The sequence below is a fragment of the Ovis canadensis genome, chromosome 7 (genome assembly GCF_042477335.2).
Source record: "Ovis canadensis isolate MfBH-ARS-UI-01 breed Bighorn chromosome 7, ARS-UI_OviCan_v2, whole genome shotgun sequence".
Classification (NCBI taxonomy): domain Eukaryota; kingdom Metazoa; phylum Chordata; class Mammalia; order Artiodactyla; family Bovidae; genus Ovis; species Ovis canadensis.
The window spans coordinates 27,722,944-27,745,898 of record NC_091251.1 but is presented as its reverse complement, the minus strand read 5'-3'; the positions used below and the strand labels follow the sequence as shown (position 1 = coordinate 27,745,898).

The window sequence follows — 22,955 nt, the reverse complement described above, 5'->3', positions numbered from 1 at the left end:
GTCTCAGAATGGACGTTGTAGGGACCCACTCCTCTCAGCCAAGAGAGACCCAGTCGTGGCCCTAGGTCACCTGAGGTACCCTCTGAGCTTTCTGAAGCTCCTTCCTCTGGGACGTGGGACTGTAAGTCCCTTTTCCTGAACAGACTCTGAATTCGGTGGTGGCAGTGTGGAGGGGAGGCACGGCACTGACGAGGTGGTTCCCAGGAGCGGTGGTTCTCTGGAATTGTCTCCAACGGCAGGAGTGGGGTGGGGGCAGAAGGAGAAGTCAGGAGACGCGTCGAGGCTGCAGCCGGCCGCCTGCCCAGGTGGCAGAGGGGCCGAGACTGGACCGCAGCCAGAGCCCCGCGGTGTCCGGCGCCCCTCCCCGCCGCTCCAGCCCTCCCACTTCCTCTGAAGGAGCCGCTGCTGTCAGGGAACCGGGCGCCGCGCGCAGTGCTCGGGGCGCCGCGCAGAGGAGGCTGCGGCTCTGGCTAGCCGACCCCCGCCGCCGCTCCGCACCGGGCCCCGCCGCCGCGCCGCGCGGGCCATGGACCTGCCCAGGGGCCTCCTGGTGGCCTGGACCCTCAGCCTGTGGCCAGGTACGTCCCCCTCTTAACCCCAGCCCTGGCCTCCGGCAGCCCCTCCCTGACCCACCGAGGCCTGGGGTCCGGCGGCCAGGAGCCCGTCGCGGTGCGCTCCCAGGGTCCGACCTCCGCGGCTCTGGGGACGTGGGTTCCCCGGGAAGTGGCTGCAGTCAAGCGGCTCGCCAAGTTCTACCCCGGAGGGAGGCGCGCCGAGGCGGCCTGGACCCGGGGCTTTGGTGTGTTTGGGAAGAGTTGAAGAGGCTCGAGTTGAAAAGCGCCGAGGGCCGGTGGCCTCCGGGCACCCTGCTTTTCTCCAAGGGCCCCACCGAGCTTCCCGCACCGCCACGGGGGGCACTCGGGGTCGCGCGAGCGCCGAGGCTCGCGGAGGCAGCATCGCTAAGAGCCGGGAGCTGGGTGCGGCGGTCCGGGGGTAGGAGGGTGCTGGGGGAGCCCCGGGGCTGAAAGCCGCCCAGAGTCCCTCGGGCCCGGACGGAGCGAAGCCTTGGGGCGGTCGGCGCCCAGGCTGTGGCGAGCCGTCGAGGGCCGAGCCAAAGGCGGCGGGGAGCCGCTCGGCAGGCCAGGGCCCCCCGAAAACGTTACCTGACCTCGAAGTAGGGACGGGCCATCGTCCGCCAACCCGCGCTCAGAATTGTGCGCTCATTCAATAAAGCTGGGGACGCCGCGGTCGCCGAGACGTGCGCCGCAGCCTAATGCGCTCCAGGTGTCCGGGCGCGGCAGGGACCCCGGGCCGGCGGGACGAGCGGCCCGGAGCAAGAGGCCACCCTGGGCTCTCCGCACCGGGGCACCCGGCCGGGGAGTCCCCACACCTGACATCCTGGTGCGACCCGCCACTCCAGGGCGGCAGACAGAGGCGCTGTTCTACGAATCCGGAAAACTTGCAGGACTCTTCCTTGGCGTGGCCCGGGGCTCTGGCAGGGACCAGCGCCTCGGGGACTGGCCGCTGGGCCTAGCCTCCTCTTCTGCGTTGGCTCCAGGTCCGAGATGGGCCAGCAGTGGGAGTCAGATGCGATGGCAGAGGGAAAGGCGCCCTCAAAGAGCACAGGTGGAGCGCTCCCAGCCCAAGGAACTTCATCCCAGTCCCGGGATACCACTGGAAACCCGTACACCCTGTTGCCCTCTGTAGTGGAGCTTCTGTAGTTGAAAGGGCCGCTGCTGTTGGGGTGCAGTTCAGATCCTAGAGTCAGAGCTGAAAACAAACAGAAGCTTTAAGCTGGGGAGGAGGGAGAGTTGGGGACAGCAGGGGAAGAGCTGGAACAAGGCGAGCATGTGTCTAGAAACCAGCTGACAGAAGCAGAGGTGAAGCTCTCTCTAGGTCATTTAGACAAGAGGGGAACTCCAGGAACTATCTTCAAGTCAGGAGCAGATCCAACCACAGGAAAAGGGAATGCACTCCTGTGTGATCCCAGATGTGTAGGCCCATCAGAACTTGAGCTGAAGTAGATGCTTCATGGGGCTGTTCAGGTGCTGCAGTGGTGAAGAAGCCGCCTGCAGTGCAGGAGATGGAGGAAAGGCGGTTTCAATCCCTGGGTTGGGAAGATCCCCTGAAGTATGAAATGGTAACCCACACCTGTATTTTTGGGTGGAGAATCCCATGGACAGAGGAGCCTGGTGGGCTACAGTCCATGGGGTTCCAAAGAGTTGGACATGATTGAGCAGTTGAGCCCACACACAGCTGCTTTATAGGCTAGAGTCTTAAGGAAACTAGAGGCAAAGGCTTTGAAATCAGTCTTGGCTTCCCATCTGGCTCTGCTGCCCACCTTAGGCAGGTTATACAGTCTCTCCAACAGATTTCCTCCTCTGTGAATGGAGATAGAAATTCTGAGTGGTTGGCATGATTAAGTGAAAAGTTGTTAATACAGGACTTGGTCAACAGTAGGGTTGAATCAATGGTTGATAATGATAATAGTAAAGTAAGGATGAAGGGGGGTGCGGGTAAGGGAGTAGGGTGAAGGACAGGGACAGGATTTGTGACTCAGAACTCCCTTTATATGGAGAAAACCACTCCTGAGTTATGTCTGGTCAGTCTGGGTTCTTGAAATATGGGATTCATTAAACGCATCAATCAATGTTGGAGCGACATCTGCTTGCAAGGAGCTGGGGGTGGGGCCCAAGCATGCATGCAGTCTGGGCCCTGCCTGTAGCTGAGAACAAGGTGAGAGCAGGGAAAGCTAAATAGACGCACTGGGAAGTGAGTGGCACGGAGGAGCTAAGGGCTACAGTTCAAACAGGGGAAGTTCAGTTCTGCTTGAATAAGCAAGGGAGGCTTCCTGGAGGAGGAGATAGCATTTGCACGGGGCCTTGAAGGAATGTGTAGAGTGTGGATAGACCTTCAAGTGGGACTGTTTGTACATTAAAGTGTCATTTCCTGGAACTACGGTAGTTAAAGAAACAAAAGGTGGGTATTTGAAAACCACCAAGATGATTCTGATTCGTGGGGACTCTGAAGATTAGAAGGGTCACAGAGATCACTGGGCCCACACTCCCAGCTCCAGAACAGGACTGATGTTGATCTCCCATCTGTGCATCACATGGATTCAATGTGAGCTTGCCTACTGGTGATGGCACAGTGTAGCTGGACAGGAAACTTGTCAAAGTCCAAGTTGGGGTGGGGGGTAGGGGGATGGCAATCCTCACTGAAGCCATTAAGAGTTCAGAGCCTTGATCTTTCCAGAGCTTCTGCTGCAGGCTGGGCAGGGTGATGACATGGGCAAAACTATCAAGAAAGCCAGAAAAAAAGTAGACAAGTCCAAAGATGTCTACAGCTGACCCTCTGAGAGAGCAGATCCACTGAGCAGAACTTCCCTATCATGACCCATCTGATGATTATGACAGAGAATATACGAATGAATCATTTTGCTATACAAGAAATTAGACACAACATTGTAAATCCACTACACCTTGACAACATTTTAAAAAATAAAACAAAAATTAATTCCTCCCAGTTTGGAAGCAGAAAAAAATTTAAAAACCTTAGCCATTATGAGCACTTGTTACCTGACAGATGATACCCGTGGAGACCAGACACAGTGTGGGGCTGAAGGTCCTGGCTCTTCACTGCCTGGGACGGGTCTGACCTCTGATAACTGGGATTCTGTTTGAAGATATATAATGTATATTAAGTTATTGAAAAGTTCCAGGCACACATTGAGCAGCTAGGAGTTTGTCTTTCTTCTCCAGCATCATCATCATCATTGCTCAAGGTACTAGCCATTGAATAAGGGATCTGAGGATACAGAGATGCAACTTTCAAACTCAAATCCATAAGGCAAGTCTAGAGGAAGTGCTAGGATACTGGAAACTCAGCGGAAACATACATCCAGGGCCCTAAGTAAACCTAAACTTCCCTAACCCCTTCCCCCAAAGGCCTGGCCCAAAGTCTTGATCATAATGGAAACTTGGGAGAGAGGGGTTGCCATTGAGGCTGTTTTGAAGTCAATGTGATCCTGGCAGGAGGCTTTTGTGTTGTTGGAGAGAAGAACCATCCCACACAGATGACCCTTGTGGGTGGGGGTCTTATTCAGCAGAAAAATCTTGTATGGAAAATGCACAGTGCTGGGCACCACGGATGTGCAAAGACTGAAACGATCCAAGCCCTTGGGCAGAGGGAAAGGAGATAAGGTTTGTCCCTTTGCCTCTCCAATGCCCACCCTACTGGGAGCTTGTCAGCCAAGCCTCTCAGCTACCATCAGCCGAGGAGCTTCAGCACCCTTCCACAGGCAGACCCTGGGGTCCCTAAGGAGATGAAAGTAGAAAACGACCCTCTTCTTCTTATTAGCCCTGTAGTGCTTCCCCCACAGATGGGAAGCCTGTCTCCTCACCATCCTCATTGTTCCTAGCTCACCCACACAGGGCAATGGGCCCCTGAGGAACTCAGACAGCAACTCACCTTTGTTTTGCCCTCTGTGACCCTCTTCCTCTCCCTCCTGTAGTGATCACTTCCTCTAGCAACAGGGAACTTCCCTTCCATCCTCTCCATTCACTGCTTAGGTCAGAAATATGCGCTGGGCTGGGCTGGCCTGGCTCTTGATATAAAGAAGGGACTTTTGAAAATTCCAAAAGCCCTCTTTGCTCTTCTTAATGCCTGACTCTGGAGATCACTGTCTCACTCTAGCTTCGAGACCCTCCATACAGTGTTCTATCACAGCTACAAAGAGAAAGGATCCATCAGAGTCATCCCCAGGCAGTGAGAGCCCTTGGCTGACTCAGGAAGGGTCAGCTATGAAGCAAGCTTGAAACGTGCAGCAACCCATCTCCAAAACGGTGTCTCTGCTGCCCTCATAGCTTAATCACGCTGCCCGGCCACCACCAAACTGTGGGCTACCATCAGGAGTTCACAGCCATTTGAAACTTCTTTCCCTGAAATAATTGTGAGCTCCAAAGTCACCCACATGCCCTCAGTGTGAAGTGCTTGCTCTGCGGAGCTGTGGTCTAGGCGGGACTGTCCGCACCCTGCCAGGTGAAAGTCCAGAATGTTACCTGCAAGGGGAGAAGGGGAGGAGACTGCAGCTGGTCACCTTGTAAACCAAAAACAAGCTCCCTGCAAAATTTCATGAAATGTCTTCATAGCGTGTACTTACAGCCTTCACAGATGAATAAAATCCCACCTGGAGGAAAAAGCCAGTGTGGTCAAACATGCCGGCCCCCCACCCCGCCCCCTACCTCTGCCCCTCATTTCCTTTGTCACCTGCGCTGAGCAGGAGTGATGATTAGCATATGCGTGACCTGGGAACCCAACCGAGTTCAAATCCCTTCTGCTTGGGTGACCCTGGATAAGCCCCTCTGAGACTCAATCCTCGCATGTAAAATGGGTAGAATAACAACTTCACAGGCTGATGTGTCTTTTAGGTGATCTACGGGTCATTCGTATCAAGCGTTTGGTGCAGCACCTGGCACCCAGTACTGCCTCAGCAAACAGTAGCAGTTCGTGGATCACCCTTCCCATCATTCGCTTGATCGATACTAGGCACTGCGTCAAACACTTTCTTACATCTCAGTTAGATCTCACTGTGGCCACAACCACCAGGTTACACGTGAGACGTTAAATAGCTCGTCTGGAGTCATGCTGATTGATTGAGTAAGAGGTGGTGTTCGGTGTTTGCCTTTAATCCATGCATAATTTCTCTTCCCTGGCAGCTTAGATGGTAAAGAATCTGCCTGCAAGGCAGGAGACCTGGGTTCCGTCCCTGGGTTGGGAAGATCCCCTGGAGAAGGAAATGGCAACCTACTCCAGTATTCTTGCCTGAAAAAATTCCATGGACTGAGGAACCTGGTGAGCTACAGTCCGTGAGGTTGTAAAGAGTTGGATACGACTGAGCTACTAACACTAACTAACTAATGTCTCTTTAGGATGTGGGCCTAAAGAAAGATGAATAAGATGCTCTTCCTGGAAGATGCTGTCCTCAGGGAAAGTGAGGTTCTGTATACAGTGGCCACCCTCATGGGGCACTGGCCCAGGGAGGCTGCTCCCTCCTTCAGACTCAGCTAGACAGGGATTTCTCAGTCAGGATGTTGGCTTGGTGAGAAGTGATCCTCATGCCGTGTCTTGTAATATGAGAGCTTCTCTCCCTCACTTGCCTTCCTACTCAGGGCCAAGGAGGGCTCCCCCATCTGCCCCCAAGACCCAATACTCTGGGCCACTCTCTCTCTCCAGCCCATCCACAGGGCCCAGGCTGGGCACTCCTCTTCTCCCTTCCCCGCCTCTGCTTCCCCTAATCAAAACCTGCTCTGAGTTCCCGGCCCAATGAGTTAATTCATGCTGAACAGCACTAATGAATGGTGACAACTTCATGGATCCTACCCAAAGGGATTTGCATTTTAACTGGTTTGTGTTTGAGCCAAAGGAACAAGGGGCTACTGATGGAATTTCAGGTACCAGGATCTGAAATAGGTGAGACCAAATAGTTGAGGCGAGGGACCTTCCTGGCACGGTCCAACGCCTTAGCTCACTTAGCCTCTGGTCAGATGCCTCTACCTAGACCCTTGTGTATGACAGGAGCCCTCATCCTGTAACGCAGGAGAAGCCAGTCTGTGGTTTGGTAATGCTGCTCTAAAGCAGGCAGAGGTTTTTCCACGTGGCATGTGGGGCGAGTTAGGCAAGTTGCTATAGCAATGTGCTCTAGGATTCCAAACAGGATGACACAGAGAGAAGGGGCTCCTGCCTCCGCAGCTGGGGTTGACAGCTTTCTTGCCCAAGCCGCATCACCCAGCTGGGACAGGCTACCAGGAATCCTGACCCTGCAGATTTCCAGAACTCGATTCTTTGCAGACTGGGCCTCAGGAAGGCCATGGAAAAATCATGAAATGAGCAAGTGGATGTAACTTCCAACATTCTGCAAAGAGCACTCCCGTATATTTTTTCTATCAGTCAGAATAGACTAGCTGAGGTCAGAGGTATGCCCATTAGATAGAGAGGGGAGAGAGAGGCTTTTCAAAGTTAAGTGATTTTCTGGGACTTCGCTGGTGGTCCAGTGGCTAAGACTCCATGCTCCCAAATGCAACCTGGCCTGGGTTCGGTCCCTGGTCCAGAAACTAGATCCCATATGTCTCAGCTAAGAGTTCACACACCACACCTGAGTTCACACACTGCAACTAAAGATCCTGCATGCCACAAGTAAGACCCAGTGCTGATAAATAAATAAATATTTTCTTTAAATTAAGTGATATCCCCTAGATCACATAGAAACTCCAAGGGAGATCTTCTGGTCAAAGATGAGATTAGGAACCTAATTTGCAACACTCATCAGAGAAACTTAAGGAGAAAGCAGTGCTTCAGCCAAAGGAATGAAGTTCTAATAGTAGATTTTCTACATCTGTGGCAGGCAGGTAGGACAAGATCCCTCATATCATTCTCCGTAAACTGCTAAGGGTGTCTCCAGTCTCCATCATTCGCCCTGTCTTGCCCATCCCCAAGCCCTCAGACTGCTGCTTTCTCCTGCTGCCAGGAAGAAGACCACAAAACTATGTCTATCTCCTCTCCATCCACTGGAACTGCTCTTTTCCTGGATCCCTTAGCCCCTTATATTCAGCGGTTGCTGGCAATCATTAAGTCCCATAAATAGTTTGTAGACAGAGCTCTTCTCTGAGTTTATTCCCACCACTCACCACATACGCATGACCAGCTACATAATCTGTGGGGCCTAGTGCAAAATGAAAATACAGGGCTCCTTGTTTAAAGACTATTAAGAATTTCAAGATGGCCACAGCAGAGCATCAGACCAAGGGGGCCCCTTCTGAGTGTGGAGCCTTAGCCACTTCTCACAGAGTTCTCTCCTCTCAGGCTTGTGATTTGGCAAGGAAGGCACAGGATCCCTCTTGACACATGAGGAAACTGAGTGGTTTGTCCATTTGGCCAGTATGTACTGAGCACCCACGAAACCCCAGGCATCTCCAGGTTCTGGAAATTCCAAATCAGATAAGGCCCAGCCTTCGCCTCAGGGACACAGTGAGGGCAGAAAGGTGCAGATCACACACAGGCTGCTGGTGCAAAGTGCTGGTGTCCGTAGATGCAGAGGATCCCTGGAGCAGCTCTGTAGGTGCATAGCCAGGACTGTGGGATGATTTTTAAGCCATGGAATTCGGAAGATGCTTCTGTTTCCAGTTACTAACCCAAGACCACTTTGAGGGCCTTTCTGGGGGACCTTCAAGCATCTGATGCTGGGCTCTGGAGTAGCCCTTTGGTGAACACGAGAAACCAAACCTCCAAATGCTGGCCTTTCCACACGCATGCATGCCAAGTCGCTTTAGTTGTGTCCTACCCTATGGACTATAGCCCGCCAGGCTCCTCTGTCCATGGGATTCTCCAGGCAAGAATACTGGAGTGGGCTGCCACGCCCTCCTCCAGGGGATGTCCCAGCCCAGGGCTCAAACCCATGTCTCTTATGTCTCCTGCACTGGCAGGTGGGTCCTTTACCACAGGTGCCACCTAGCCTTCCAGCCAGCCAATACTGCTGCACCAATACTGCTGCACCAATACTGCTGTGGTCCTGCTGGGCTCACACTTGTAAATAAGGAGTTACTTCTTGGGTTTTTTTACCTGCCCACTTCAGACCCCACTCTTGGTCTGCAGACAATCAGCAAATCCCGTGGTTCTCATTCCTGGGTGAAGAAGGGAGTGATGGTGTAAAACAAAACCTTTGCCTGGGCCCCACCAGACCACACCATCGATCTCTATGGTCGAGCCCAGTGTTGGCATTTTTTAAAGCTCCACAGGAGTTCTAATGGGCAGCTGAGCCTAAGAACCACCAGTGTCATCTAAACCCAATTCCCGGTCAAGCAGAAGAGAAAACACTGTCCAGGGATGGGCAATGACTTGCTCAGGGTCACATGACAATCCATGATGCAGCCTAGATGTAACCAGATCTGTCTCCCAGTTTTCCAGCCCACCTCCCCCACCTGCAGTTTCACAGGATTCATGGCCAAGCTGGGCTGGAGACACAGCATGGAAGCAGAGTGTGGGGGGCTGAGGCACGACGTGGAATTTGGGCTGGGGGTAGGCAGTTGGAGGGGTATTCATTAGTGACCCTGTCTGTGTCCCGCACAGGGCCATAAGCTACTGATCACTGGGTGGTCCCACGTGGGCCAAAGAAAAGCCCAAGAGGGGCCACAGGGTCACCAAGTTGGCCAAGGATCCTGGTCTGAACTGCTTCCGTGCAGATGGACTGGCACGGCAGGGGGTGTCCAGCAGAGGGTTGGGCAAAGCCCATTAGGGTCACCCTGCCCCTGTGATTCTGGGCCCCACTGAAACTATTCTGAGCGTTCAGGTAAAGGAAGCACCTGACTCAGGATTGGAACTGGCGGAGAGAAGCCCAAGTTGGGTGGGGAAGGGATGCTCCATCAGGAAAAAGTGAGGAGGCTTTCCCAGAGGGCAGAGGAGGAAGCCCCTGGGACCAGCCTGAGGCCCTAGCACAAACTCAGGTGTCATCTTCCCTCCTGCCCCCATCCACCCAGACCTTCTCCAATAGCAGATGAGGTGAAGCTAAAACACAAACTAAGTGTGTAGTCACTCCTCTGCTTAAGGCCCTCAACGGCTCCCTGTTGCTTTTACACAGAGTCTAGCCTCTTTAATAGAACTCACCAGACCCTGAGTTGCCTGTACTCAGGACTCCTCGCTCACAGGAGCATGTGGCACCTCCACTAAACTGAGCTTCTGAGTTTCTCAAACACACCAGCTGTCTCTGTCCTTCATCATATTGTCCCCTATATCTGATCTGATCCCCTCTTTCTCTTGTCTCCCACTTAGTCTTCAGGTCTTCCTCCTGAAAACCGCACCTGACTCAGTCAGACCTTGGACCAGTCACTGGTGTGAATCTTGAGATGCTTGTTCTTCCCATGATGTCATACCCCCAGACGCCACACAGTATTACAATAGCCTGAACGGTGTCCCCCACTGGACTAGAGCGGGGGCCATGCCTCTTATCACTCTCTGTGTCCTCAGCTCTTGCAGAATGCCAGACATAGAGTGAGCATGCTCAGTTGCTTCAGTTGTGTCTGACTCTGTGACCCCGTGGACTGAAGCCCACCAGTTCCTCTGTCCATGAAATTTCCCGGGCAAGAATACTGGAGTGGGTTGCCATTTCCTTCTCTGGGATCTTCCTGACCCAGGCATCGAACCCGAGGCTTCTGCATCTCCTTCTTTGGCAGGCGAGTTCTTTACCACAGAGCCACCTGAGAAGACCGCCAGACATTGTACTGCTCACATAATGTGTGTTGAATGAAAGAACTGTCTATCCAAGTCAACGGAAAGAGATTTAAGGGCAAGAGAGATGTCTTACGTTTCTTTGCAGATGCACCCACAAGAGGTTCTAACACAGTGGTTTGTGTTAGGTGCTCTGCCAGGCTCTTTGGAGGATAAAAGATAAGAGATAAGTCCTGCCCTTCAAGCAGTTTATGGCCTAATAGGAGAGAGATCTTTGGGAAAATAACTAAGACAAAGGAGGAAGTAATAAAAGTGTAAGAGAGCTACAAAGACTCTGGGATTTGAGAGTTGAAACAGAGATGATTTGTAAATGTAGGAAGAGCAGAGAGTGTATCTGATGTTGGTCAGCAGGATGCTGGAGTGTGTGCTGTAGGGAACTGCAAGAATGGAACGTGGGCTGAGGCCCCTGAGAGAGGACTGGGTGCCAACTAAGGCCTTTGGATGTAGCATGGGAGCCATTGGAGGTTTGGGGGGGAGGTTAAAGGCATGTTCTGGGCTTCCCTAGTGGCTCAGATGGTAAAGAATCTGCCTACAATGCAGAAGACCCAGGTTCGATTTCTGGATTGGGAAGATCCCCAGGGGAAGAAGGGAATGTCTACCCACTTTCAGTATTTTTGCCTAGGGAATTCCATGAACAGAGGAGTCTGGTGGGCTACAGTCCATGGGGTCGTAGAGAATCAGACATGGCTGAGTGACTGCCACATACACAGAGGCATGTTCTAATCTGTTTTGAGAGGCTCCTTTGTGGGGCGGATATGGGGTTGAGGGGGCAGGTTGATGAGACAGGACAACAACCAAGAGCAAGGAGGCTGCTGAGATGGCTCCAACCCAGGCAGGAAGACGCCAGAGCCTGATGTTCAGGTGGTGAGAGGAGAGGAGAAAGGACCCTGAGGAGGGCGGACTGAGCGTCCTTGGTCCCCAGGGAAGGAAGAGGAGAGAATATGGGGCCGGGCGTGTAAGGAACAGGAAGTCGAGTGGATTCTGGATGTGTGGAACCCATGGGGCTTTGGGGCAGGTGGACATGTTGGCTGGGTGCTTGGAAGGGAGTCTGACTCGGCGTGTCTTGACGGGAAGCCTGTCACATATACGTGCCTTGGTGTCACTCGGGCCTGAGAGAGAGACCGAGAACACTCCTGGCATGGGGCCTTCTGTCCCTCCATCCCCTTTCCAGACCCAGAAGCAGTGATTCATGCCCCAAACTTAAAGACAACCCAGACTCTGATTTTAAAAGCCTTTCAGAGCAGAAGAAACCAACCAGAAGGCCCGGCCAGACCACAAGCCAAACATCAGCTGTGGAATGTGCTTGCTGTTGATGGTGAGGCCAGCCAGGGGCAGATATGCTGGCAGGCTCGGCAAGAGGCCCCTCTGGTCGTCCCGCATGGGTCAGAATGGTCACTGAGATGGTCCCTGCTCTTTCTTCTCTTTTCCCTGTGGATCTGCCTGCCTTTGAGCGCATCTTCAAACTCGCCGCCTCCCCTACCCCCAGCCTGTAAGCTGGGCTGATTCCATCATCCTTGGTGTGAAAGCTCTGGTCTGCCATCTGTCTTTCCACCTCTACTCAGCCTGGAGGACTAGGACCCGGGGACAGACAGAGGTCTGGGGGCTGCCAAGGGGGCACCCAGAAAGACTCCCATGGCTTGTGGCCACAGCCAACCCACTGGTCTCCCTGCCTCCGCCCTGTCCCTTCAGCTCTTGCTCCCAGTGGCCAGAGGGATGCTGCTGGGATATAGATCAGATCGCATCCTGTCTCTTCACCCCAAACCCTCTGGGGCTCTCCTTCCTCCCTGGGTGAGAGACCTATGGGATCCAGCTCCCCTGCCTTTCTGACCTCATCCTCTACTCCTCCCCCACTTGCTCCTTCTGCTCCACTCATGCAGTTTCTGGAATGTTCTTGAAATATACCTGGTGCCTTGGGCTTCACCGTCTGCCTGGGATGCTCACCACCATAGAGCCTCTCTCACTTCCTTCAGGTCTTTTCTCTAACACCTCCTCTCAAAGAGGACTTTCCTGCTCTCCTAACTAAAACATCAGCCTCCCCTGTGTGCACCCCCTTACAGAAACCCCTGCCCCTGCTTTAGTCCCACTAGGGTATGCCTCACTCTTGAGCATTAATACCAATTCTTTAAATTCACCTTGCGTATTGTCTGTCTCCTCCAACAGGGTGTAATCAGGAGAGCAAGAGTTCTTTTCGTCATCATTGTTGGAATATAATTGCTTTGTGTGTGCGCTCAGTCCCTCAATCATATCCGACTCTTCGTGACTCTGTGGACTGTAGCCCACCAGACTCCTCTGTCCATGGGATTTCCCAGACAAGAATACTGGAGTGAGTTGCCGTTTCCTCCTCCAGGGGATCTTCCCGCCCCAGGGATCGAACCCTTGACTCTTGCGTCTTCTGCATTGGCAGGCGGGTTCTTTACCACTGAGCTGCTGAGGAAGCTCATAATTGCTTTACACTCTTGCACTAGTTTATGCCGTACAACAAAGTGAATTAGCCATAAGTATGTATATATATCCCCTCCCTCTCGAAACTCCCTCCCACCAAGCCCAATCCCACCCCTCTAGGTCATCGCGGAGCTCCAGGCTGGGCCCCCCGTGCTGTGCGGCAGCTCCCTGCCAGCTGCCTCTTTCACACGACACAGTGTATATTCGGCAGCGCTGCTCTCCCAGTTTGCACCACCCTCCTTTCCCCGTTCTGTGTCAGGACAGCAATAGAAATGCAGATGTACAGAGCATGCATTCTTGAATGTTGTTTTACATGTGTACCCCAAGGTTCAGAGAAGTGCCCGGCCAAAGTAGTCAAGTGATAAGTAGTTGTGGAATGAATGAGTTAATCAATGAAAACCTCCCTCCAGCCTGCAACAGCCTGAAATCCTAGTAGTTACTCCTTCTTGAGATAAGTATCACCCAAGCTCAAGGCACCTTTCTTAGGACACCAGTCCCCTAGGTATTCACTCCTGACACTTCCAAGGCCATTTGTTATTAAAGGCTTTCTTTCCAGACAAGAAGAGGGTGGTGGTGGTTATAAGTGGGCAGGTCTTGCAGGAGGGATTCTTGATGGGAGAAGGGCCTTGAAAGGGGAAAGTCTTTCACAGCGTGCAGCCCAAGCCAGCCCAGCTGGCCCCATGCTGTTCAGTGCTATTTACTGTGACTCAGAGAGGACACAGGGAGACATGGGATGGGACGTGTTTTTACGCAATGAAAACCTAGGTATGTAACGGGACTTCCCAGTTAACACGGGGGTGGAACAGAAGTTTAAAATGCCTCTTTTCCCACAAAACTGTAGTGATTCAGACATCACCCATGGACCACAGAATGTGGACATGTCCTCTGGTACCCCAGAAGGAGCTGGGAGTGCCCAGAGAAGATAGCAAGGGCTGAACAGCAGACCCCAGTAGTAGATGAAGCTATGGTCTAATTCCTGGGAACCACCAGACCAGAATCTGCCTTGGTGACTGGGGAAATGATGTGAAACCCATTGAACAGGTGGGGAGACTGAGCCTGAGCCCAAGGTTCATATTAGGGGCATGTACCATTGACTTGGGGTTTGAATAATGGCCTTGGTACTTAATAAGTGTGTGACTTTGGGTAGGTCACATCCTCTCTCTAGAATGTATGTGGAAGTGTCAGTCACTCAGTCATGTCTGACTCTCTGCGACCCCATAGACTGTAGTCCACCATGCTCCTCTGTCCATGGAATACTCCAGGCAAGAATACTGGATCGGGTTGCCATTTCCTTCTCTAGGGGACCTCCCGAGCCAGGGCTTGAACCTGGGTCTCCCACATGGCAAACTGATCCTTTACCATCTGAGCTGCCAGGGAAGCCCTTGGAAGGTATAATGGAAATGATAAAGCCTACCTTGTAGAATTAGTGTAAACCATTGGAAATAATACTGATTACCAAATGACATGTCTGGCAAGGATGAGGTGCGCTACTAAACGTGTACTACTTGGTAGCAGTCACTGAGAGCTCCCTGAATCAGGCTTTGTCTGAGCACTCATCTTCTCGACAATCCTATCAGAGGAGTGCTGTTATCTCCCCCACTTCAGAGCTGAGGGAACTGAGGCATGTCATTAAGTAATTTACCCAAGATCACCAGGGTCGTAAAGTCACAGCCTGGGATTTGAATCCAGGGAGGTCTGAGTCCAGAAACTGCAGTTCCTAGAGGTCATGTGACTTGCCTGAGGTCTTGCAGCTGCCGATAAAGATGAGTTCCAGACTCCAAATCCAGGTTTGATCATCTCCAAAGGCCACTTTCTTTCCTGCTTTTCCTGTACTGCTCACATAACTCTGGCCGTATTTGTGTAACATCTGGAATATTTTCACTTAATAATTTTCATTCAATTGACTTTAAGTCAACTCAGTCTTTTCACATACCCTCATCCTAAGCAATAACTGCTCTGAAATCTAAGTTTTTTGATTTGCTTGTAGTTTTTTCAATATCCATTAAATGTGAGTTCTCAAGTTTTCCCAGATGGCTCAGTGGGTAAAGAATCTGCCTGTAATGCAGGAGACACAGGAGACAGACGGGGGTTTGATCCCTGGATTGGGAAGATCCCCTGGAGAAGGAAATGGCAACCCACTCTAGTATTTCTTGCCTGAAAAATCTATGGACAGAGGAACCTAGTGGGCTACAGTCCATGGGGTCATAAAGAGTCGGATACGACTAAGTGACTAAGCACACCAATGCATCGTGTTAATGTTCACCTTGTCCCACCTAAACTCTTTGCACCCAGTGAGCCATAGGGGACACTAGGACCCCCTGTGCAGCCCTCGGGAAGGACAGCTGTCCCCTCGTCCTTACTCATCCAGAACTGAAGTGCAGCAAGGCTCAGATTTGACTGGGGGATTTGACAAGAGAGATCTAAACTCCGCTTATGTGTGGCATAATTTCTAAGCTACTCTGGCTCTGTCTGTTTGGAGGTTTGTTTGTTTTACTGTTTATTTCTTTTTAAAATATTTACTTATTTATTTGGCTGGGTCTTGGTTGCAGCATGCAGGATCTAGTTCCCTGACCAGGGATTGAACCCAGGCCCCCAGCATTGGGAGTGCAAAGTCTTAACCACTCGACCACCAGGCAAGTCTTTCCTTGGAGGTTTGGTCAAGGACCCCGTCAGGGCTAGCACCTCCTTGGCACGTGCCAGGAAGGATCCCAAGAAGTTAGCAGGCTTGGCCATGTTCTCTCATGCTCAGCCCTCCCCAGGGTGAGGCCCAGGAGGGCACTTTCCTACCACCTAGTAGCCAGGTCCCGCACTGTTTCTGCAGTGCTGTTTGGCTTGGCAGTGGCTACCCTGGACTGGTGCCTCCTGCTGATGGAGACAGGCTGGGGAAGAAGGGTCTGCCAAGGGTGCCCCTCTCTCAAGGGCAGAGGGAGCTTTTATGCAGAACCAGAGGCCAAGAGCCCCAGATCAAAGCTTTGCTGAGCATGGGGCTGACCTGGAGTTGGGAAAGGGGTGGGGAAGTGGTAGGGGTGATGTAGGAACCACTGGGGAGGGCAGTCTGAATAAGTCTGTAGTCTCCATGAAAAAAGAGGAAACCCCAATCTTCTCCATAACAAATGTCCTTAGAGGATGTAGGTTAAAGTGGAAAGGATATTGCTGCTTTCTCTAGGCCCGAACAGCTCCAGAAAGGCCTCCTCTTCCAAGAAGCCTTCCCAGACTTCTGCCAGAGTGATTCTCATATTTCTGTGAACTTCTGCGTCACCTCAGCTGCATCTCCTCGCCTGTCCTCTTATAGGCTGTACTCCACTGTCCATGAGGCTGCCACTGCTTGGGCAGTGGGCACTGTTTACCTCCTTCCCTCTTACTTTCTCCTCCTCTGTGTAGCGTCGCACCATCTGCCCTTCCTGTAACTATTAGGGTCTCGACATTTCCCCAGGCAGTCCCCACCAGGCAACACTTCTCTTCTTTAAACCGTGGCTCCTCATAGCCTGCTGGACAGTGAAACAACTGGAAACTAAGTCACACAGAGGAGTTCACAGCTAACAGAATGTTAGATCCACCCTGCCTCATATTGATTTTATAGGAAAGGCTATTTGAAATCAGCCAGGACTTACCCCAAATGGACCAATCTGGGCCAACCCTGAGTGTTACAGAAGTGAAAACCAAAGCCTGCGACTGGATTGTATCTCTCACTAACTGGACCTTCCAAGCCCAGGGTCATGAAAAAGCCCTGGACTGTGGATAAAGACTTCTGGGTCAAGTTCAGGCTCCCATTCTAAACTTAGATTAGCCACATGTCCCCTTAAGACTGCCATTCAATCACTTCTAAAATAAATGCTTGGCCTTCATGTTTATGAAAGCTCTTTGGGGGCTGTGCTTCCATGCTTCTGTGAATATTTCCTGAGCCAGAGTTTTCCCTCTGGTTGTAAAGCTACATATTGCATGAGAAAGAAGTTGACAACAGAAATTCTTTTAAGTTCTATTTTATTTTAAACGTATTTTTATTGAAGTGTAGTTGATTTACAATGTTGTGTTAATTTCTGCTGTATAGCAGAGTGATCCAGTTATACATATATATACATATACATTCCCTTTCATGTTCTTTCCCATTATGGTTTGTAACAGGAAATTGAAAATAGTTCCCTGTGCCACACAGTGGGACTTTGCTTATCCATGCTATATATTAGTCTGCATCTGCTAATCCCAAAGTCCCAATCCATCCCTCTCCACCCCTTCTTCCCCTTGACAACCACAAGTCTGTTCTCTGTCTGTGAGTCTGTTTCTTTTTCATAGATAAGCTCATCTGTGTCGTGTTTGAGGCTCCACATATGAGAGGTGTCGAATGATCTTTGTCTCTCTGTGTTTTACTGACTTCGAATGGTAAGCTCCAGGTCCATCCATGTAGCTGCAGATGGCACCGTTGCTCTCTTTTCCAGGGCTGAGCAGTATTCCATCGTGTACCCATTCATCTGCTGATGGACATTTAGGTTGCTTCCGTGTCTTGGCTATTGTGAAGAGTGCTGCTGTGAACACAGGCTGTGTGCATCTTCTTGAATTAGAGTTTTGTCTGGATATATACCCAGGAGTGGGATTGCTGGGTCAGGTGGAAGCTCTGTTTTTAGTTTTTTGGTAAAACTCCATACTTTCTTCCATCGTGCCTGCACCAGTTTACACTGGAATTCCATTTGAAAACAACTTCATCTAGAACATAGAGGGACCCACCGCATGACTGGCCCTTCCTCATGCACAGGTTCATGAGGAGCCCTGGGCTTCAGAGTCCTGGGTTTCCAAGAGGGAACTTGGAACCTGAACATCCCAGATAAGTGGCTATCCTTGGCTTATATTCCTCCAGTGACAGGGGACTCACCACCTCACAAGACAGGCCTTTGTTTTCTAGCAAAGGCAGATGGAGTCATGAGCCCTTAATTCTTCTAAGGTCGTAAAAGTGGCATTAGACACTGGGATAGTTTTGGAATCATAAGTAACTGACATGTACCAAAAACCAAAGGGCTTCTGCATATCCCTCAGAACCAAAGCAATTCCATTCCTCAGCGTCCTCTATCCCCACCAAGCCTAGCCAATAGCATCCAGCTTAGCTTGGGTTCTGGTGCATCTATGTTGAGCTCTACGCAGACCGAGAACTTTTCAAATGGGTGGGGTGTATCCGTTGTAGGGCGGGCCCTGCAGGCTTGAAAGGGACGGGCCCCCACAATTCCTTTTTTTAGTTCGCATTCAAAGACCAGGGGCAGACAGGCCCACAGTTCTCTGGGTCCTCACTGCCCTACTTCCTCTCTTCCAAGGGAAAGCCTTGCCACAAATTGCATATCCTGAGCCTTGTCTTGTTCTTACTTTGTCCAAACACCCCTTGGACTGGCACTGACCTCAGATGCCCAAAGCTCTTGATCTGCACACTCCATAACAAGCAGGACACAATCTTAGGAGTTGGAAAACCAAAACCAAACTGTCTGAGCAATTTGAGCTGGTTAGTATGTTAGGAAAGGGAGGAACTCCCTGTCCAATTTGTCTCCCCTTGAAATGACCGGTGGCCAGGATCAAAAGTGGGCAGAGCCGCCACGCACAGCTCTGCAGGTTGCGTACTGCGTAACTCGGTCTGCTATTAGGTTGGCCAAAAAGTTCGTTCAGATTTTTCTTTAGCCTACAGAAAGTCCCAAAACCCAAAAAGCCAACTCAATACAACGTAAACAGCCCCCTCTGCAGTTGTGAAGTGTAGTGCAGTGACCCAGGGAGTGACAGATAAAGAAACTGGTAACAGTACATGAACGGGCTTCATTAAATCCGGCACAGGGACTTAGAGATACAGCATCTAGTCCAGCGTGTAGCTGTTACAGATAAAGAAATTGAGGGCTGGGAAGAGGAAGAAATTGGTCCAGAGTCGTAAAAACAAGTTAGAAGCTAGAACAAGGGCTTCTGAAGCCAAACTCAATGCTCTAACTTCCCTCCATTCATTCCCAAGGCTCTGACTGTCAACTGCGCCTTCTACTCCTTGTTGGCAGGTTAGTGTGTGGGGTTAGTGAGGTTCTCAGAGGCCTGAATATTTCTAGGCTCTCTCTCTTTTTGGTCTCATACTGTCTCATAATGTCTGATAGTAGATAGTAGATATACTAGAGAGTGTATTCAAAAGCAGAGACATTATTTTGCCGACTAATGTCCGCCTAGTTAGGCTATGGTTTTTCCAGTGGTCATGTATGGATGTGAGAGTTGGACTGTGAAGAAGGCTGAGCGCTGAAGAATTGATGCTTTTGAACTGTGGTGTTGGAGAAGACTCTTGAGAGTCCCTTGGACTGCAAGGAGATCCCACCAGTCCATTCTGAAGGAGATCAACCCTGGGATTTCTTTGGAAGGAATAATGCTAAAGCTGAAACTCCAGTACTTTGGCCACCTCATGAGAAGAGTTGACTCACTGGAAAAGACTGTGATGCTGGGAGGGATTGGGGGCAGGAGGAGAAGGGGACGACAGAGGATGAGATGGCTGGATGGCATCACGGACTCGATGGACGTGAGTCTGGGTGAACTCCGGGAGATGGTGATGAACAGGGAGGCCTGGCGTGCTGCGATTCATGGGGTCGCAGAGAGTCAGACACGACTGAGCGACTGAACTGAACTGAACTGAACTGAACTGTCTGATAAGTCCACAGGTGCATATTGAGCCTCTGTTGTGTGCTAGACGTTGCTCTAGATCCTGAGGATTAAGTGGGGAGAGAGACAGATACAGTCCCCTCAGTGGAGTGCTGGGAAATGTGTAATAACTGACTCTGGCTCTTGGGATGGCGTGGAGAGTCCTTCTTTGTAGCATTTGCCAATGACTGTGGTGTAATCATATCTTTAAATCAACTTTAAGCTGCCAACAGTCATCACTGAGAGGGAAGATTGTACACGACTGTCTCTTGTGAGAAGAGTCCAGCACACCACTCCCCCCTTCCCTTGTGGAACTTATACTCCAGTGGGAGAATAAACGAATAGCTCTCATAGCCAGCTATAATTACCGTTAACTATAAAAGAAATAAAGAAGATGCTTTGAGGGAGAGTAATGGATTCTCCATAGCATGGTCAGGGAAAATTTGTCCCAGGCTGTGACATTCAAACTGGAGGTTGAGGGACTTCCTTGGAAGCTCAGTGGTTAAGACTACACACTTCCAATCTAGGGAACACAGGTTCAATCTCTGGTCAGGGAACCAAGATCCCATATACTGCGTGGTGCAGCCAAAAAAAAAAAAGAAAAGAAAAGAAAGAAGAAGAAAATTGGAGATTGAGAAGGAGCTGCCTGAGCAAAGATTTTGGAAAGACCTTGAGATGGAAAGAGCTTGGTTTGAGGAGCAGGGAGGAAGGCAGTGTGTCTAGAAGCCACAAATGATGAAGTTTGTGGCACAGGAGCAGACAGATCCTGCAGGGCCTGGTGGGTCCTGGGAAAGGGTCTGGAATCTACCCTACATGTAATGGAAGGACCCTGGAGGGTTTGAAGCAGGAAAGTGCCAGGATCTGATTGTCATTTTTAAAAGATCACCCTGGAATGGAGGCACCAGTTAGAAGATTGGTGTTTATTAAGTCCAGGCAGAAAAGGATGAGAATAACTTGGGCCGGGTGATGTCAGAGGAAATCGAGAAGAATGGACTTGAGAGGGCTGGAGTGGGTAGAACCTGCAGGGTTTGCTGATGGGAAGTGGAGGAAAATCCCGAGGAAGGACCTCCAAGCTTCTGACTGGAGCAGCAGGGTGGGTGGTAACGCCAAGTGCATTGATGGGGAGACTCAGGGAAAAGCCAATTTGAAAGAGAAAACCTCAAGTACCTCTTGGGTCGTGTGAAGTGAGGGATGCTATAAGACATCCAAGTGAAAACGTTCTAGGGGCAGCTGGATGTTGGTCGTGGGACTCAGAAGGCAGGGCAGGGCTGGGCTGGGCTGGGCTGGGGTTCTCAGGAGCCCAGGCCACTTTGGGGTGACTGGAGGAAGGCAGCAGCCCAAGGCACACCACACTCAGCCAGATACTACGGCGGATATTTGGGGTCACATCTGATTCCAGTTTTCCACACAGCTTGGGGTATGTGTGTGTGTGTTAGTTAATCAAGACTTCATTTTACTTTTTTTTTTTTGCATACTTCTGACTTTTTATTCAGTTTGTCATATACACATAAGATCTGTATCTATGCAATACTTTGTTTTTCTTTTGTGTTTTTCAATTTTTTGTTTTTTAATTTTTACAATGTTGTGTTGGTCTCTGCTGTACAACAATGCAAATCAGCCATAATTATACATATATCCCCTCCATCTCGAACCTTCCTCCCATCCCTGCATCCCACCCCTCTAGGTCATCACAGCAGGAATTCATCATGTCACTGCAGGTGTGTTTTAAAATCCTTTCAAGAGCAGCTCTTGAAAGCTTAAAGAAAGAGCTCCATTTTGATCAATGTCTCTACCTAGAGAGGAAGATAAATGATGTAAGGCAGAAAACTCCACTGGCTTTCATAAAACTGTGAGTCCTATTCCTGACAGAGGTGATCCGTGTGTTCTCTGAAGGCATGGGATGGCTGTCCAAAGCTGGGAGTGAAAACGACGTTAATTACAGCAAATTTCAGCGTGGAGTTTCTGATTCCAGTTTTTAGGCCTGTTTTCCATGAGCTTGACATCTGCTTAACCAACACATTGGCAGACTCCTGTTTTAAAAAAAAAAATCAAAAGGGCAGATTCTTTCTCTCACCAGCACTTGCTCCGACCTTCCATCTCCACGCTCTGGATGCTGATGCGAGGGTCTCTATTCAACCGCATCCACCTGCCCCCAGCAAGCATTTGGTCTCCTCCGCAGACCCTTTGTAACAGAACTCCCACTGAAAAAGACTGCCCAGCCAATGTCTGTTGGTTTCTGATTTAGAGAATTCTTCCTTCTACAAGGCTGTGAATGCTTTGGAAAGTTGAGGGGATGTTTTGATAAGTCACACATTAGCGAGCATGTGTTTGTATAGCATAAAATATGACACTGGGGGAACAGAACCATTTAAAAATTTTTATTTATTTCATTTTATTTTTTTGGCTATGCTGGGTTTCTGTTGCGGTACACAGGCTTTCTCGAATCTTCCCTGGTGGCTCAGAGGGTAATACATCTGCCTCCAATGCAGGAGACCCAGGTTTAATCCCTGGGTCAGGAAGATCCCCTGAGAAGGAATGGCACCCCACTCCCGTACTCTTGCCTGGAAAATCCCATGGACGGAGAAGCCTGGTAGGCTACAGTCCATGCGTTTGCAAAGAGTCGGACGCGGCTGGGTGGCGTCACTTCCCTCGCAGGCTTTCTCCAGCTGTGGCTAGCAGGGGCTACTTTTCGTCATGGTGTGGAGGCTTCTCAGTGCGGTGGTTTCTCTTGTTGCAGAGCACGGGCTCTGGGTGCTTGGGCTTCCGTAGCTGTGGCACACAGGCTTAGTTGCCCTGTGGTATGTGGGATGTTCCTGGACCAGGGATCCATCCTGTGTCCCCTGCATTGGCTGGTGAACTCCTAACCAGTGGGCTGCCAGGGAAGGCCCAGAACCATTTTCTGATGAAAGAAGGATACTGAAGTAGGGGAGAGAGGTCAGCGGGTCAGGCACCCAGCATGTATCATGGGGACACACAGAGCCTGGCTGGAGAGCAGAGGCTGAGTGGACAGGGGGGCTGTGGGCAGGAAGGCTGTCTCGTGTCCCATCTGCTCACATCCTTCTTAGATGTGCGCTGCATTCTCGGTTGCTCAGTCGTGTCTGACCCTGTGTGACCCCATTGACTGTAGCCCACCAGGCTTCTCGGTCCATGGAATTCTCCAGGCAAGAACACTGGAGTGGGTAGCCGTTTCTGATGAGCTCATCCATAGCCATTCACTCACTTGTTCATTCTTTTTTTTTTTTTCTGTTTTTTAAAATTAATTTATTTTTTATTGAAGGTTAACTGCTTTACGGGATAATTGTTTTCTGTCAAACCTCAACATGAATCAACCATAGATATACATATATCCACTCCCTTTTGAACTTTCCTCCCATCTCCCTGCCTATCCCACCCCTCTAGGTTGATACAGAGCCCCTGTTTGAGTTTCCTGAGCCATACAGCAAATTCCCGTTGGCTATCTATTTTACATGTGGTAATGTAAGTTTCCATGTTACTCTTTCCATACATCTCACCCTCTCCTCCCCTCTCCCCATGTCCATAAGTCTGTTCTCTGTGTCTGCTTCTCCATTGCTGCCCTATAAATAAATTCTTCAGTACCATCA

The 22,955-nt window shown here is 50.6% G+C and overlaps 1 protein-coding gene across 1 annotated transcript in view; it reads left to right on the top strand.

Annotated features, from left to right (window-relative positions):
• The first annotated feature begins 202 nt into the window (after nt 1-202).
• The window catches only part of ITGA11 (integrin subunit alpha 11), a 136,161-nt gene continuing 113,408 nt past the window's right edge, over nt 203-22,955 (top strand). The window contains exon 1 of the mRNA XM_069597661.1: nt 203-578. Coding sequence (XP_069453762.1) covers nt 527-578 — 52 coding nt within the window. The 5' untranslated portion in view covers nt 203-526. The remainder of the gene's footprint in view (nt 579-22,955) is intronic.